Genomic DNA, 16665 nt, shown 5'->3' with positions numbered 1-16665 from the left:
GGCCATGGAGAGGAAATGGGAGTGACATTCCCAATTAACTGTAATGACCCACTACTATTTTTTTGCTTTTTGTCCTCTAGGCATTAGTATTCTAGAAGTTTTAAGAAACCAGGAAAGAGCCATAAATGTCCCACTGAATTGGAAGTTGAGACCATGCCTGGCCATTCCAGCTTCCTTATGCTCGAAAGCAGAAAACAAAATAAGGAAGTCAGTGTATTGGCTGAGGTGATTAACACTGGCCAGGACTGAAAAACAGGACTAATGAGGGGGCCACAGCACTGTGGTGGGAAGAACACAGAGACACACTTTGCAGAGCTTCCTCGAACTATAATGCCCAGTGAAAATGCTAAGAGCAAGTTTATTTAAAGATTTGAGAAGGAAGCCTGTGAACAGAGCACAGACTTCTTAGAACTAAAGACTGTAGTCACCACAGCAAGCTAAAAACTCCACCAGATAAAGTCCCTGTTAAAGAGACAGGGAACACAGAATGAGTAATGGAAAAATCTTAAGCCACCTACAGCTTCATGATCAGTTACAGAAACTAACAGATCCCATCTGCATTTCCTTGCTTCCCACATCACTTTGTTTTCATTTTCCCCCTCTCTCTTTCCCTCTTCTGTTGTAAAATGGCAGCACTAATAATGGATAAAATTTATTGAATGCTACCTATAATCAAGCACTATTTTTAAATGCTTACTAACATTTAATTCTTAGAAAAATCCTACAAATTTAGTATCTCTGTTAAACAGATGAGGACACTAAAGCCCAGAGATTAAGTAGTGAAGATTAAGTCTTACAGTTAGTAAGTGGCAGAGACAGATTTCAAACATAGGTAGTCTAGGGGCACCTGGGCGGCTTATTGGTTAAGCGTCTCACATCAGCTCAGGTCATGATCTCGTGGTTTGTCAGTTCGAGCCCTGCAGCAGCTCTGTGCTGACAGCTGAGAGCCCGGAGCCTGCTTCAGATTCTGTGTCTCCCTCTCTATCTGCCCTTCCCCCTATCGTGCTCTGTCTCTCTGTTTCTTTCTCTCTAAAATGAATAAACATTAATTTTTTTTTAGAAAAAACAAAATGAAAAACAAATGTAGGCAGTCTAATTCCAGAGTTCACACTACTAACCACTTCTTTATAGTATCTCATGTTATATTTACTTACCATTTAATCTATAAGTTGCAGAATAATGGAAAAGGAATATGAAAAAACAAGAGTAAAAATGGCCTTAATATAGAGATCCATTCGATAGTCACACTGTAATACCATCTCTGAATGCAATAGCTAGACACTAGTTTGGCTCCTTCAGAGAAGTTATACTTGAAAATTATACATAAAATAATTTCATTTTTAAAATTATATGTATGGAAAGAATTGTGTGTATGTGTGGTGCACATTAGAACGAAGAGAACTGGACGGTCAAGGGGTAAAATGTAATGTAAATCTATTGTTTTCTATCTGTCCAGCAGATAGAAATCTTCCCTATACTTTGTGGTTTTAAAGGAGGTTCCAAACACAGGATCCTCTATCCCAGGAACCATTGGACCAATCAGGTTCTCCCTACTGGGAATTTTAACACTGAGTGGAGTCACACATAAAAAACAGACGGAGTTCTAGAATTAAGTTATCTAATGGCAGTTCCCTATTGCAGTTCTTACTTCTGACATACCTGGAATCGTCTTAGTCCTGTCCCTCCTTCAGACCTCACTGTTCAATTCATCCTTCAGGTCCATAAGCCACCCAAATACTCTTCCTATACATATTATTGTAAATCCAGTATCTGTCTTAGAAATCTATTTTATTGCTTCCAACAAAAAAATCCTGATAGAATAGTTGCTATTATTAATTTAGGAAGTCTAATTCAACAATTAAGGCATCAATGACTGCACCTGGGCCTCCAACAGAGGAGATAAAGATCTGCTGGGCTCAACAAGGAGTCATTATGTATGAATGCAAAATGTATGTGAAAAGGGTAAAAGATGATATTCATGATTATGAAGATATTGGAGTTACATCCATGGCTTCTGAACATGAATGGATCATCAAAAATATTCTGGTCATAGACTCTTGAGACTGTATAGGTGCAAGATGAGACAATGGCAATACTATAGCTTAAGAGTATGACACAAAAACTAATTCTTTCACTCTACTGCCACCCTCCTTCTACAGATCTTGATCATTTACACAACTTTCACATACCATAATTCATTCAATAGTCTTATTCTCCCATTGAAGAGTCTCAAGAACCATGAAGCATGTAACAATGTTTTATGTCTTATAGAATATATAGAATAATGGAGAACACCCAACCAGGCAATCAATATTAAACACATTTATTTTCTCTTATTCTAATAACAAAATATAGATTAAAAGGAGAAAGAAGATGATATGAAGGAAAAATAAAATATGATAAATGACATATTAGTCTATTAGAGGAAGAAAGCATGATTCTTATTAACTCAGACAATTATAACTATTACAAATTTACCTGTGCTTCTGAAACATTATAGTGTCCTGGACCTGGAACAGCTTTCTCAGTGTTAGAAGCAAAAGTAAAAGTACTGTCTCTGGCAGCCAAAGAAAGGAATGGTGCATAGCCACCTATAAAAGTAAAATCATATCACTGGCAGATAAGATAGGGTCCCAGTGACTTCACAGAAAAAGCATCCAAAATATATAAAATCATTTAGTAACTTCAGTTGTTGAGACTACATTTTCAGAACCAATGGGTGCCCTCAGAAGTTGTTGCATTTTTTAAAAAATCTGGTGTAACAGCAGAGTGTTTATTAATATATATTAAATAAAAGAACCTACAGAACTGGAATTCCTAAACAACAGAAAAAAATACTTAAAGAAATAAAAAACAAAAGTCCTTTTTCTTTTAGGTACATCTGGTTGAGATGAAAATGTCAGTTATGCTTAGCTAATAAAATGTTTTTATCCACAGAAGACCAGTGTTTCATATTCTGGAATAGCACCTACTATTTGTAGAAAATAGCATATATAAAGTTGCAGAGACAGCTTAGATCGAAATAATTTAAAGTGAGTTTACAGCAAGTAATTAATAATGTCTCTTTACTTTGGTACATAGTTGGTACTTGGTAAATATTTCTTGATTACCTGACCTCAAATAAAGATTTACAAATCTAAGATACAAATTTCATTGGAACAAGTAATCATAAAATTAGACAAACTTAATAAATTTAGTAGACACACGTAGTCTGCTGAAAGATTTATAAAAAAATTTTAAGAAATGGAAAATGAGTATAGTGTAAGCAACACACATTAAAGAAGTGATGGAAGAGAATAGAGCAACTATCTTCAACAGGTAATAAAAGAATGAAAGTGAGGACTCATTTGTGTGAATCTTAAACACTAAAGGAAGATGTACAATACTGTGAGAATACATGGTATTAATTAGTGTAGTTTAAAATCTTGTTAATCTTGATTAAGGAAAAATATTTTTAAAACAAGAAATAATGTGTTTATTTTAAAGCCCACATTTATTAAAATGCAACTGAAATCAAGAATTATTTGTTATATCACTAAAGAAAAGCAGCAAACCATGAAAGAGAACAAGATACAAATTTCCTTCAAAACACACACATAAGCACACACAAACCAAGCCACAGATTATAAAAACATGAACAGTGCACACACCAGAAAATGTTCTTCCAAAAGGCAGAAAAACACGTCCCATAAACAGGAGGAAAATCACTGAAAAGAAACAGATCTATACGTGAGAAGATGGAATTAACACACAAGAACATTAAAGTATCTATTATAAATATTCTTCATATGTTCAACAAGATAGAAGAAAGATGAACATGATAGAGAAGATATAACAAGACCCATATCAAACTTCTGAAATGAAAAGTACATTCATAGGATTAACAACAAATTTTCTTCTCAACATTTCTTCTCAATTCTTAATCTCTTTAAAAATAAAAAATTTAATGTTTTATTTTATTTTTGGAGAGAGAACGTGAGCGGAGGAGGGGCAGAGAGAAAGGGAGACACAGAATCCCAGCTGTCAGCACAGACCCTGATGGGGGGGCTCAAACCCAAGAATGTGAGATCATGACCTAAGCCAAAGTCAGATGCTCAACCCATCGAGCCACCAAGGTGCCCCTAAAAATAACCATTTAAAGCAAAAATAATTTGGAACTTTCCAGAACGCTCACTGAAAAGCGGAGAAGCGGCGGCTGCCCAGCTGCGCCCAGCAACACGTTCCTTCCCGCTCCCCCACACCAGCCTCAGCCCCCTCACCGGATGTAGAAAAAGGTAAAAGAAACTACTTACTATGATGTTTTGGGGGTCAAACTCAATGCCACCCAGGAAGAATCGAAAAAGGCTTACAGGAAATTGGCTTTGAAGTACAACCCTGACAAGAAGCCAAATGAAAGAGAGAAGTTTAAACAGATTTCTCAAGCTTATGAAGTGCACTCTGATGCAAAGAGAAGGGAATTATATGACAAAGGAGGAGAACAGACAACTAAAGAAGGTGGAGCAGGCGGTGGTTTTGGCTCCCCCATGGACATCTTTGATATGTTTTTTGGAGGAGGAGGAAGGATGCAGAGAGAAAGGAGAGGTAAAAATGTTGTGCATCAGCTCTCTTATGTAACCTTAGAAGATTTATATAATGGTGCAACAAGAAAACTAGCTCTGCAAAAGAATGTGATTTGCAACAAATGTGAAAGCCAAGGTGGTAAGAAAGGAGCGGTAGAATGTTGTCCCAATTGCCCAGGTACTGGAATGCAAATAAGAATTCATCAGATAGGACCTGGAATGGTTCAGCAAATTCAGTCTGTGTGCATGGAGTGCCAGGGCCATTGGGAACGGATCAGTCCTAAAGACAGATGTAAAAGCTGCAATGGAAGGAAGATAGTTTGAGAAAAGAAGATTCTAGAAGTTCATATTGACAAAGGCATGAAAGATGGCCAGAAGATAACATTCCATGATGAAGGAGACCAAGAACCTGGACTGGAACCAGGAGATATTATCATTGTTTTAGATCAGAAGGACCATGCTGTTTTTACTAGGCGAGGAGAGGATCTTTTCATGTGTATGCACATACAGCTGGTTGAAGCACTGTGCGGCTTTCAAAAGCCAATATCTACACTTGACAACAGAACCATTGTCATTACCTCTCATCCAGGTCAGATTGTCAAGCATGGAGATATCAAGTGTGTGCTGAATGAAGGCATGCCAATTTATCATAGACCATATGAAAAGCGTCGCTTAATCATCAAATTTAAGGTAAACTTTCCTGAGAATGGCTTTCTCTCTCCTGATAAGCTCTCTTTGATGGAAAAACTCCTACCTGAGAAGAAGGAAGTAGAAGAGACTGATGAAATGGACCAGGTAGAACTGGTGGACTTTGATCCAAATCAGGAAAGATGGTGCCATTACAATGGAGAAACATATGAGGATGATGAACATCACCCTAGGGGAGCTGTTCAGTGTCAGACCTCTTAATGGGGCCAGTGAATAACACTGCTGGCATTTTATATGCAGTAGTGAACGAGTGAAGGACTATAATCATAGCTCACTACTTGCTATTGTTTTTGTTTTAATATTCAGCTATAGTAGTGTTTTAAACGTTAAATGAAGAATAAAAAATATAAAAGCTCTGAAAAAATTAAAAAATAAATAAATAAAGCAAAAATAATTTAAGTTACTGTGACATAGCATATATATAGAAGTAAAATATATGGCCACAATGGTACAAAAGATGAGATGGGAGAAATGGAAGCACACTGTTATAAGATTCACATACTATATGTGAAGTGGTACAATATTATTTGAAGGTAGACTGTGATAGGTTAGAGATATATATTTAAGCCTCAGAGCAACCGCCACAAAATAAAGAAGTGTAGCTTGTAGGGGCACCTGGGTGACTCAGTCGGTTAAGTATCCGACTTTGGCTTAGGTCATAATCTCAGTTTCATGGGTTCGAGCCCCGTGTCAGGCTCTGTGCTGACACCTCAATGCCTGGAGCCTGCTTTGGATTCTGTGTCTCGCTCTCTCTCTGTCCCTCCTCTGCTTGTGCTCTCTCTCTCTCTCTCTCTCTCAAAAATAAATGTTTAAAAAGAAGAAGTGTAGCTAGTAAAGCAATAGTGGAGATAAAAACAAAATTATTTAAAAAAAAATAAACTCATTCAACGAAGGTAGGGAAAAAAGAAAAGAGAAACAAAGAGCAGATGAGATAAATAGAAAACAAATACCAAGAGAATAAATATAAACACAACAATGTTGACAATTAAATTAAATAGAAAAGTTCTAAACACCCCAATTTAAAAGGCAGAGATTGCCAGCTGGATAAAAAAGCAAGACCTAACTCCATGCTGTCTACAGAAAACCCTCATAAAACATAAAGACATAAAGAAGTCATAAAACATAAAACATAAAAACATAAAGAAGTTAAAAATAAAATGGAAAATATATACCATACATCCATGAATCAAAGGAAGCTGGAGGGACTATATTAACATCAGACAGAGCAGATTTTAGAACAAGGAAAACTACAGAGAGACGTTGCTTTCTGACAAAGGGGTCATTTCATCAACAGGATTTAATAATCTGTAAGAAAAGCAAGGAAGTGATTGCCATAAAAATCAGAATAGTGCTTACCTGTAGGGGAGAGGAAAAGAGATATCATTGAAAGGGAAGTTTGGCAATGTTATGTTTCTTGAGTATTCACTTTTTGTGCCATACTTTTTATGCAATTTTCTGCATAAGTATTTAATCTCACAAGTTGTTGTTTTTTTTTTAATTTAGCTCCATGCAAACATGAGGTAATGTGAGATAGGTATGAAAACAAAAGCTAAGTTCAGACTAGTTCTGAGGCAGCTGTCCTAACACCATGGCAGAGATTCTAACTGAATCTACCTAAACAAGTGTGAAATTAATTGCAAAATATTGAAATTCATATAAAAATGGGAAAAAACACACAATAGCCCCACATATTGAAGAAAGCCAGTACTCATAAAATCTTCATGGAAGTTTTCCACAATTAATTATACAGAATCTTTAATCAATAGGCTAAAAGTTTGTATGAAATATTGAGCTCAAGTAAAACCACAAGAAAATTAAAATGTTTATACTAATTAGCTCCATGAAAGAAAGGACTTTTCTGTTTTATTCATAACTATATACCTAATGTTTACATATACCTAATGTTTAACGTTTATAAGACAGGACTTTTAGTGCTAAAACCAGGACATTCCCATATAAATCAGGACGGCTAGTCTCCCTATCATAGCACCCTGCATATTAATCAATAAATATAGAATTCAATAGGTGATATTCTAAACTACACCATTATTCATTCAACAGTGAACACTTTATTGTGTGCAGGGAGAGGCAGTGAGGGTACAATAACAAATAAATTAAATCCCTGGCCTCAAGAAGTAGGAAAGCCAGACAAATAAATAATTACACTACAAAGAGTGTTGTCAATAATTAAGATATAAAAATATAGAAGATTCTGGGGAATTAGGGCTGATGGAGTGTGAGATAACAGGTTTGATTTGTGACATGGATAGATTGGCATATGAAGTGCCAATTATGAATGATAAACTGTCAGGTACAAAGAAGAAATTAGGAATATAGAAGAAGGAAAGATTTGAGAAGAAAGAAATAAGTTCAGTTTGGGAAATACGGAGTTTGAGGCACCAACAGCAGAATATAAATCAAACTGGCATGAAGCAATAAAAGTCAGTACGTTCTGAGAAATAAGGTGGGCAGCATGTGATTAAAGGACAAATTCTATAGCCACAGCTACAGCCACAAAACCAAAAGGTCATTCTTCACACAAAAGCAGTAACTCCTGACTCAATTTCAGCTCAGGTTATGATCCCAGGGTCGTGGGATCAAGCCCAGCTTTGGGTTCCATGCTGAGCATGCAGCCTGCTTAAAATTCTGTTTCTCTCTCTCTCTCTCTCTCTCTCTCCCTCCCTCCCTCCCTCCATCCATCCCTCTATCCCTCTCCTTATGCTCTCTCTCTCTCTCTCTCTCTAAAATAATAAATAAATGAATAAATTAATAAGCAAGCAAGCAATAACTAGATCTTTGAAACATACTCATCTTCAGGAACATCAACATATCCAGTAAACGTATACCTATTGTTTATTTAAACTTAAATACAGATTGCATTTCCTGAGGTGGTCTCCCTAAATTCTAATTGGCTAATAACTCATTATTGGTGACATAAGCACATAGTTGTAAGTACAAAACCATAAACAGCTCATGCTTCTGTGGCAAGTAAAGCTAACCACTCCTCCATCAAAGAAGAAATCTGGGAGCCAGTGTTACCCAGCTTAGATAACTGATATAGAACCAATATAGATAATTAATACACAGCTAATGTATGGTGCCCTTATTATATTAATCAGGTTCAAAAAGCAGTTAAATCCTCCTTAACACAATAATGCCAGGAGCAGTCACATTACTAAAAGAACTATGTTTTTATCATATTTTACTAGGGTGGTTGTCTCTAAGGAAAATTTGCTTTGATGAGACAAAATATGCTTCCTACTTAGAGAAATGAGAGAAAATCAGGAATAGCTCTCACTAATCTGGAATTGGAATATCCATTATCTCTCCTATTCATGAAATCAGAGCAACTCAGTCCTGTCCCTTTTAGGCTGTAAAGCCTAGGTTGAAAGAGTCTTTCTGATTCAATAGCCAAAAGCTGGGGCAATGAAGTTTGCAGATTGGGGTGAAAAGAATTTCCTGAGGAAAATGTGAAGATAATACACAAGAGCGTTGACCAAGCAGGCTATGGTAAGAGGAAGGGTTAAAGAGAAGAAAGAAAGGTTAGGAATAAAGAGTATTTGCATCTTTCTTTTGAAGATCTAAGACTCTAAGATCTTCCACTCTTCTATGATTCAAGGTAACAAGTTATATAAAGTCCCAACATCTAATCTTCCTACATAATATTCTATAAAATCTACATGACCCTTAATTGAAATAACTGTGTATATTTCTGCATAGTCCAGTGCATTACCCCAGAGAGGTAAGGCAGAATAAACCTTGGAAAGGGGTAATAGCTCCTTTTTTTTTTTAACATTTACTTATTTATTTTAAGGGGGGGAGGGAGAGGGAGAGGGAGAGGGAGAGGGAGAGGGAGAGGGAGAGGGAGAGGGAGAGGGAGAGGGAGAGGGAGAGGGAGAGAGAGAGAGAGAGAGAGAGAGAAAGAGAGAGAATCCCAAACAGGCTCCACGCTGTCAGTGCAGAGCCCAACCCAGGGCTCAATCCCATCTGTGAGATCATGACCTGAGCCAAAATCAAGAGTCAGATGCTTAACCAACTGAGTCACCCAGATGCCCCTATAATAGCTACTTTGAAATTATCCAGTACAGAAATGATATCTGTACCTTCTATTGATTATCAGCATGTGGTCACTGAGTATTGCTAAAACAGGGCTCAATAGGATGCAGCTGCTCGGAGTTGCCAAGCATAGAATTTCTTAGTTTATTTTACAAGTCAGAAAGGCACAATTCTACAAAACAGTAAAGGAAGACCCTTGTTGCAACACCACACTTACTGCTAAGCAGAATTCACACAAGTCATGTAATGAGTTTTTAACTCTCCTATGTGTAGCTCATTAGACCATTTTTCTAACTTTATTCCAAGAATTATTGTTTATTTTTTTTAATTAAGCCTTTATGTGATATGCTATTGAGCTAAAAACTGAGAGGTACCAGTAAAGATCATGGTTACTGCCCCCCAAGAAGCTCACATTTTAGTGTGGCAGCCACATAAGTTAACAGATAATTAAGATACAGTATCAAAGTGCTATGAAGGAGACATTAAGGAGTCAAAGAATGCCCTGGAAATCGTAATCAGAGAACAATTTCATTTCACCTGAGTCTGAAAGAAAAAGCAGGACTCAGTCAAATGAAAAAGGAAGAAACAGCATAGTGGGCAAAGGTATCAGCAGCTGCAAAAGCATGCAGCTGAGTAAGCGTGAATTTATAGAAAATGCAAAGTTGGACCTGCTGATATGTATACAGGTCAAGTGTTGGGTGTGGGTGCCTGGAGAGATAATGTGGGAGGCCAGGTCAGGGATGAGACCATGAAGAATCTTATGCACTACGTTAAGTACATCAGATTTTAACCTTAGTGTTAAAAGAACTTTTTTTTTATCAAATAACATAATTATATCTTAGAAAGATCACTTTAGCCATAAGAGAAAAGTTGGAGACTGAAATAAAGCAAAAAACAGCAATATTTTATTGGTTTAATTCAAAATAGAAATAATGAGGCCTGAACAAAGTCAAGGGCAGTCAAATGAAGAAAGGAGACTAACTTGAGAGACAATAAGAAGACAGAATCAATAGACCTTAATGAGCAATGGGTATGATCAGTCAGAGAAGAAGTCTAGAATAATTTCAAAGTTTAAAGTTTATGACTGATTGACAGGTAATTTTTCAAAGACGCTAGAAAGATGGGGAAAATGATGAACTCAGATATGTGGAGCTTCAGATGTCACAGACCACCCATATAAAGATGTCCAAAAAATTAACAGCAGTAAGAAAGCCCTGAGATCAGAACGTTCATCTTAGAGATATAAATCACCTATATCTCTAAAGACTTTCTTCTGGAAGTCTTCAGAATCAGAATATGGATAGTTCAAGCTATGGATCTGAATGAGAAAGTATACATGAGAAAAGCAACCAGCAAAGGATGGAAAATACACCATATAAACATTTAAAAGCATTGAGAAAAATAAAAACCTTTAAAGAGGGCAATGGAGGATTGGTTGCCAAGGGGGGGGGGGGGGGAGGGGAATGATTCCCTGATTCCGTGTGTAACAAATGTTTATTAGGTCCTAACCATGAATCAGGCACTGTTTAAAGACAGTGTCAAAATAAGGATTGAAAAGCATCACAGGTATAAGTGTTTTGGGTGGTGGTTGGTAGCTAATATATTGCTAGGGAGTTAATGCTTAGAACTCCACTGTATTAAATACAGACATAGGCTCCAAGAAGACTAATACAACATCAGATGCTGAAAAGTAGTAAAATTCAAAATTAAACCAAGGACAAATGAGAAACCTGCACTCCACCCAAAGAAACCTAAATCAACCTAATATCCTAATCTGATCGGTCATATAGAGTAATGGATTCGTTTAAAAATATATAGTGCAACAACAGAGAAAATGCAGATTAACAAGGGAAAAACTACAGCTTGAATGGTAGTAAACTCCACAAAATCATCAGATTAGAAAAAAGCAGAAAGCAAATTAGAAGTATTTGTTATGGGGGCTCCTGGCTGGCTCAGTTGGAAGAGCATGCAACTCTTGATCTCAGGGTCCTGAGTTCCAGCCCCACGATGGGTGTAAAGGTGACTTTAAATCATATTGCTAAATAGAAATATAAAAGTTAAATCTTAGTAAATAAAGTATCTCTGGTTAATGGTAGCAAATGTGTGTCAGGCAGACAGGACTACAAGGAAAAGAAACAGTAGGCAGTAAGAAACACAGAATTTAGAGACTCACATAGTCATCAAGAGTCAGGAAATCAAAATCCCAGATCTAACGTGTACAATTTAAAGTTTGATGGAGACAACCATTGTACCATCATATGTCCTAGCCATACGATTACTGACTTTGTGAAATAAGACAAATGATTTTACCAGTCACCGCCTATAAAACAAGGAGAGTATTTTCTCTGCCTAGTTCATGTTTCGTTATACTTATGAAGTGATACCATTATGTTTAACAGGCACACAGAAGCAGGGCAGGCCGAAAGTGAGGTGCCTGTCACAGAATGCTTGCCTTTCCCTACCTCTTACCTGTTGCCTGCCGCTTCAGGAAAGGTATCTGGTAGGACCCAGGACCCACATGCTCCTCAGTGCTGCCACCTTCAGACAATCTGAGCAAGCGGGGAGCCCGATCATACATAATTGCAGGAGGGAGGGGCGGGGCGGGAGGAACTGCCTCTGAAAAGGGATAAAAACAAGGCGACTAGAGAAGGTGTGCAGTAAAAGGAAGGTTACGACAGTCTGTAGAGGGAACAGTAGAGCTTGAGTAAATGGACGAGCTGCCGTAGGGAGCTATCTCCCACCTGCTCATTGGGGTCAGATTTCCCCCAGGCCAAATTCTAGCCCCGTGGAGTGCGACCAGAGATAAGCTATCTCACACAAACATTTATCAGTTCACCAGGCGAGAGGTGAAGCGCTCCGCCAAGAAAGGAGATTAAGTACGCGCCACTCGGTGTGCTTCCGGCCTTCTCTCCGCCCCGGAAGTCTTTGGGAGAGAGAGAGGTTGAAGTGCTCCTCCAACTCCGCGGCCGAACTCTCCAAGCATGCGTACTGAGACGCGAGCCCCTCCTCCCACAATCCTTCCCGTCGGAGCTCACCGCCTACTCAGCCGGAGGGCTGGGCGAACCTTGGATCTCCTTTTGAGGCGCCAAGTGTTTCAGGTTCTGGGCTTGTCGGGAAAACTCTGGAAAACACGTTAGACTAGGTTAGAGCTCACTTGACCATGATCCCTTTCCGCTATAAACCAGTTAGGGCGTCTGGGAAAAGACTACCAAAAACTATGAAAGAAAAAACCATTCTCTCGAAGCAGAGCCTGGGTTCTGCACGCTCAGCCCCCACTCCCATTCCAAATACATTCGCACCCGCAGAGGGAAAACACCTCTGAGTTTACCACACAGATAATCCAAACAATGAAGAGATACTCAGGAAGTGGTGGTGAAAAGAAACGGTTGGAACCCAGGGAGGAAACGAAAAGCTCACCAACCGAAGCAATGCAAAGTTCAGGTAACTGAAAGCTGCTTTTGTTGTCACATGCCAGGCAAGGGCAACGTTGACTCCTTACTCTTATTTGTAAAGCAAAGGCTTGAGAAAACAGTCCACCCTCTCTGAACCAATGAGTAGCTTAAGCTTAGGCAGAAAGAACCTGGCTTCTGCAGATGTGTTAAGAAATCTATGTCAGAATCCACCTTATAAGGTGTCTCAGGCTGGGTTTGGGAGTTTTTTGGTTTGTTTTTTGCTTTTTGTTTTTCGTTTTTCCCAGCAAGAATCCTTTCCAGATTCTAATCACCCTTAAAGGTTGAAATAAGTCCTGCCTTGACTACGCCTTGCCCCCAAATGAGACACAGAACTTTAATTTGTACCTACTACAAATTTTTACAGTATTTAGATTCTGTAGAGCACGATCTGATGTTCAATTCAGTGGGTCATTTAGTATGACAGTTGTTCCGGAAAGATCAGAATGCTCTCCATAAAAGGATAGATGCTTCCCAAGGATGTATCTGTAATACCTCTTTTTTTTTCCCCCTACTCAGCTAGCTGAATAATTATTTATTTACTTAAAAAAAAACACATACTGGCATGTACTATAGGTTCAGTACTCTGCTGGACTCTGGGGATACAAAGATGCAGGAAAGTTCAGCCTCTGGGATTCTGTATGGAATGGAGTAGGGATGTGTATTAGCCATAATATGAGGTGATGAGATGTATAAAATCAGAAAAAGAAAATATTGCAGGTCTTTGGAAACCACCTCTCTCTACTAAGAAGCTAGATACTGATCAGTGATCCTTTCTCACTGACTTCATTTTTCTCCTTGCATGCTTACAGACTCCCTCATAGTTTTTTTAAAGTTATTTAAACCTTATTTTCCCAAGGTTCCACAGATACCCACTGAGATCTAGAATACACTTACTGTTAGATTTTATGATATAGTATGAAGAAAAAAGTCACAGAGGTAAAACGAGAAAAACCTATATGCTTTGGAGGATAATCCAATAGTGCTTTTACATTAGCCTTCTATTGGTGGATATTCCTTAAGGACATCATTTTCCCTTGACCCAAACAAGAATCTAAACCCAGAAAGAAAATTCAATTTTAGGCCGTCTTTGCATAGACATGGTGCAGACTGGCAACCTCTTTCTGGCTGTTCATGTCTACCATCACCTAGCTTACTCTTTCCTTGGACTGATTTGGGTTTGAGATTGGGAATGGAAGTGATAAAGCAGGGTTTATCTGCTTTCTGTCTAATTTGATTTTTGGCCAGTTGAGTCTAACCTAATTTAGACAAAAGGAGTTCTTCATAGAATCTATCCTAGCTCATTCACAGATCTCTAAAGGAGAGTTTGTGACCTTAAGGCCTTTGTACCAGCTAAGAATACAGTGTTTTTCTATCTTTCCTGCCTCCTCACTATACGTTAGTTCCTCAAGGACCTCATAGAAGGATAGCTGATCAATGGCACGACTCTAATGTTACTGGGTCTTGTGGCCAGATCCTATAAAATAACACACCTCTGTATCTAAATGCAGGTACAACCTCTACACTCTTTATAATTTTGTAATACTTGGAGTCTCTCAGAATCTACACTCTTAACATAGTCTTTCTTTAAAAACTTTTTAGTGTGAAAATCCTTCCTGTATTTCCTTGATCACTGTGGCTGTTCTCTCAACCTTTCCCAGCCATTATTTCCCTCTTATGGTTCAATAACAAAAATGATACACCATATTTCAGAACTGGAAGATCTTTTTAGAGCCTGGGTGGCTAAGTAGGTTAAACGTCCAACTCTTGATTTTGGCTCAGGTCAAGATCTCACAGTTTGTGAGTTCAAACACCACATCAGGCTCTGTGCTGACAGGCAGAGCCTCCTTGGGATTCTCTCCCTCTGTCTCTGCCCATCCATCCCCTGCTCGTGAGCGCGCTCTCTCTCTCTCTCTCTCAAGAATAAGTAAATATTTTTTAAACTTTTTAAAAAAAGGAAAATCATCTTTAATTGAGAACAGTAAATATTTTTCATTATCTCTCATTGTGGTAAATATTTCCTGAACAGTTTAGAATGAATATGCTACAGAAAAAAAGAAATATATTAACGCAGAATTATAATTGCATATAAGTTCAAAATAAAGAATTTGGGTCAGCATTTCTCAATTCCTGCAAAAATACTTTTAATGCTAATTTACTACCCTATACAACTATTTCTATGGTGTTCATGAGAAATGGAACCTATATTTGAACTAAGATTTACTTGACTACAAAATCTGGAGACTTTTCATTCCTCCACATTGGCCACCACTAGAATAAACTTTAAGATGAAGCTTTATTAAATAAAGTTGATTCTTTATCAAGTATGTTAACTGCAATGAAGAACTTCATAGTCACCAATTTTTCCTTATAACATTTTGAGGATTAAGTAGATAACAGGTCACATCTGGAGTATTGCATGAGGTGTGGGAATTCTGCCTTAAATAGTCTTAAATACCTTATAAATATTATCAAGCTGAGTTGAAACTGATTTCTTAAACCCATTATGACTTAGTTTTTCATTGTTTTGCTTTTTGTAAAAATAAAATTCAAATGATGATAATAAATCACTTAGCATGTATTATACAACTGAATGTATTTGTCAGTGTTATGAGAGGTCACGCTGTAAAATGGTATGCGTTCAGGTTAAAATGGTAAAAATTTTTATTTATATAATAAGCTGAAGCTTACAAAGTATATTTTATGTTCATTATTTTGTTTAATATAAATGTGTTTCTCTAAACTACAGACTTTGGGGGGAGGCACGGGGGGAGAGAGCACAAGCAGGGGAGGGCCAGAGAAAGAGGGGGACAGAGGATCCAGAAGTGGGCTCTGCCTTGACAGGCTGACAGCAGTGAGTCCAATGTGGGGCTGAATTCATGAACATCGAGATCATGACCTGAGCCAAAGTCAGCCACTCAACCAGCTGAGCCACCCAGGTGCCCCTAAACTGCAGACTTAATATGATTCTGAAATTACAACATTTCATGAAATATGTTTAAAAATTACAGCACGTTATCAGTGATCACCTGATTTTTTTCACTTAAATTTATTGAGCACCTACTATGTGCTTGCACTGTGTGAAGAACCTTATATAAACAATCTAAATAATTTCTCATATAACTCTTGAGGTAGGTTCTATTAATATCTGTTAATATGGTGACAACCATTACATTTTTCACCCAATATCACATAGTTAATGGATAACAGAGCTAGATTTAAAGCCAGTCAGTTTGACTCTAGACCTGTTTTCATAGCCATTATGAGGGAAATGTCCCCAACTGTGCTCTACTATCACACGCAATAATTTTTTTTTCTCAATTCTTATTTGAGATTGGCTGTATGTTTATTTATTAATATGAAAAAGGAAAGTCCAGAGGTAGTTTTTCAGGAGTGATATAGTGGCTTCTTCATGGCAGGGAACCAGGATGCTCTATTATGCTGTTCCATATCTTGATGTGTGCCTCCCAGTCTGACATGAGCTCATGGTCTAAAAATCATTTGCTGGAGTTCCAACCATTATACGCAGCAGGAAGAAAAAATAAAAGTATACATCCCTCCCTTTCAAGGAGACCTCCTAGAAGAAACGCAGAAAATATGTGCTTACATTTCACTGGCCCAAACTATGTCAACAGGCACATGTAGATATAAAAGAGACAGGGAAATGTAGCCTGTTTCTGGGTACCAGGTTGTATTTCTCAGGAGAAAGGAGTCAATGTAAAGAGAAACGCCTCAGTTTTTTCCACAATCACCCTCTTGGGGAACTTTCCCCTCCTTTGATGTCCATGGTACCCTATCTTCCAGGTTCTCATTATACTTTATTATAAGAGCACCTACTGTCTCCTCTAATTTTTGTTTTTCTCTCCTCTTTCTTTCTCTTCCATCCTTTTCTT

At 37.8% G+C, this 16665-nt stretch overlaps 1 protein-coding gene, 1 long non-coding RNA gene and 1 pseudogene across 2 annotated transcripts in view; 2 read left to right on the top strand and 1 right to left on the bottom strand.

Moving 5' to 3' along the window:
• The window catches only part of STPG2 (sperm tail PG-rich repeat containing 2), a 614851-nt gene extending 602596 nt beyond the window's left edge, over positions 1-12255 (bottom strand). The window contains exons 1-2 of the mRNA XM_053901392.1: positions 11793-12255; positions 2479-2591 (exon numbers count right to left, since the gene is read on the bottom strand). Coding sequence (XP_053757367.1) covers positions 2479-2591; positions 11793-11901 — 222 coding nt within the window. The 5' untranslated portion in view covers positions 11902-12255. The remainder of the gene's footprint in view (positions 1-2478; positions 2592-11792) is intronic.
• Positions 3244-5509, top strand: LOC109246585 (dnaJ homolog subfamily A member 1-like; annotated as a pseudogene).
• A 102-nt stretch (positions 12256-12357) lies between the features above and the next one.
• LOC109247091 (uncharacterized) overlaps positions 12358-16665 on the top strand; it is a 30009-nt gene continuing 25701 nt past the window's right edge. The window contains exons 1-2 of the long non-coding RNA XR_002071571.2: positions 12358-12465; positions 12659-12764. This is a non-coding gene — a long non-coding RNA (uncharacterized LOC109247091). The remainder of the gene's footprint in view (positions 12466-12658; positions 12765-16665) is intronic.

Source organism: Panthera pardus, unplaced genomic scaffold (assembly GCF_024362965.1).
Source record: "Panthera pardus isolate Hobbes unplaced genomic scaffold, ASM2436296v1 HiC_scaffold_13, whole genome shotgun sequence".
NCBI lineage: Eukaryota > Metazoa > Chordata > Mammalia > Carnivora > Felidae > Panthera > Panthera pardus.
The sequence above is the reverse complement of the archived record's forward strand: the minus strand, read 5'-3'. Positions and strand labels throughout refer to the sequence as shown.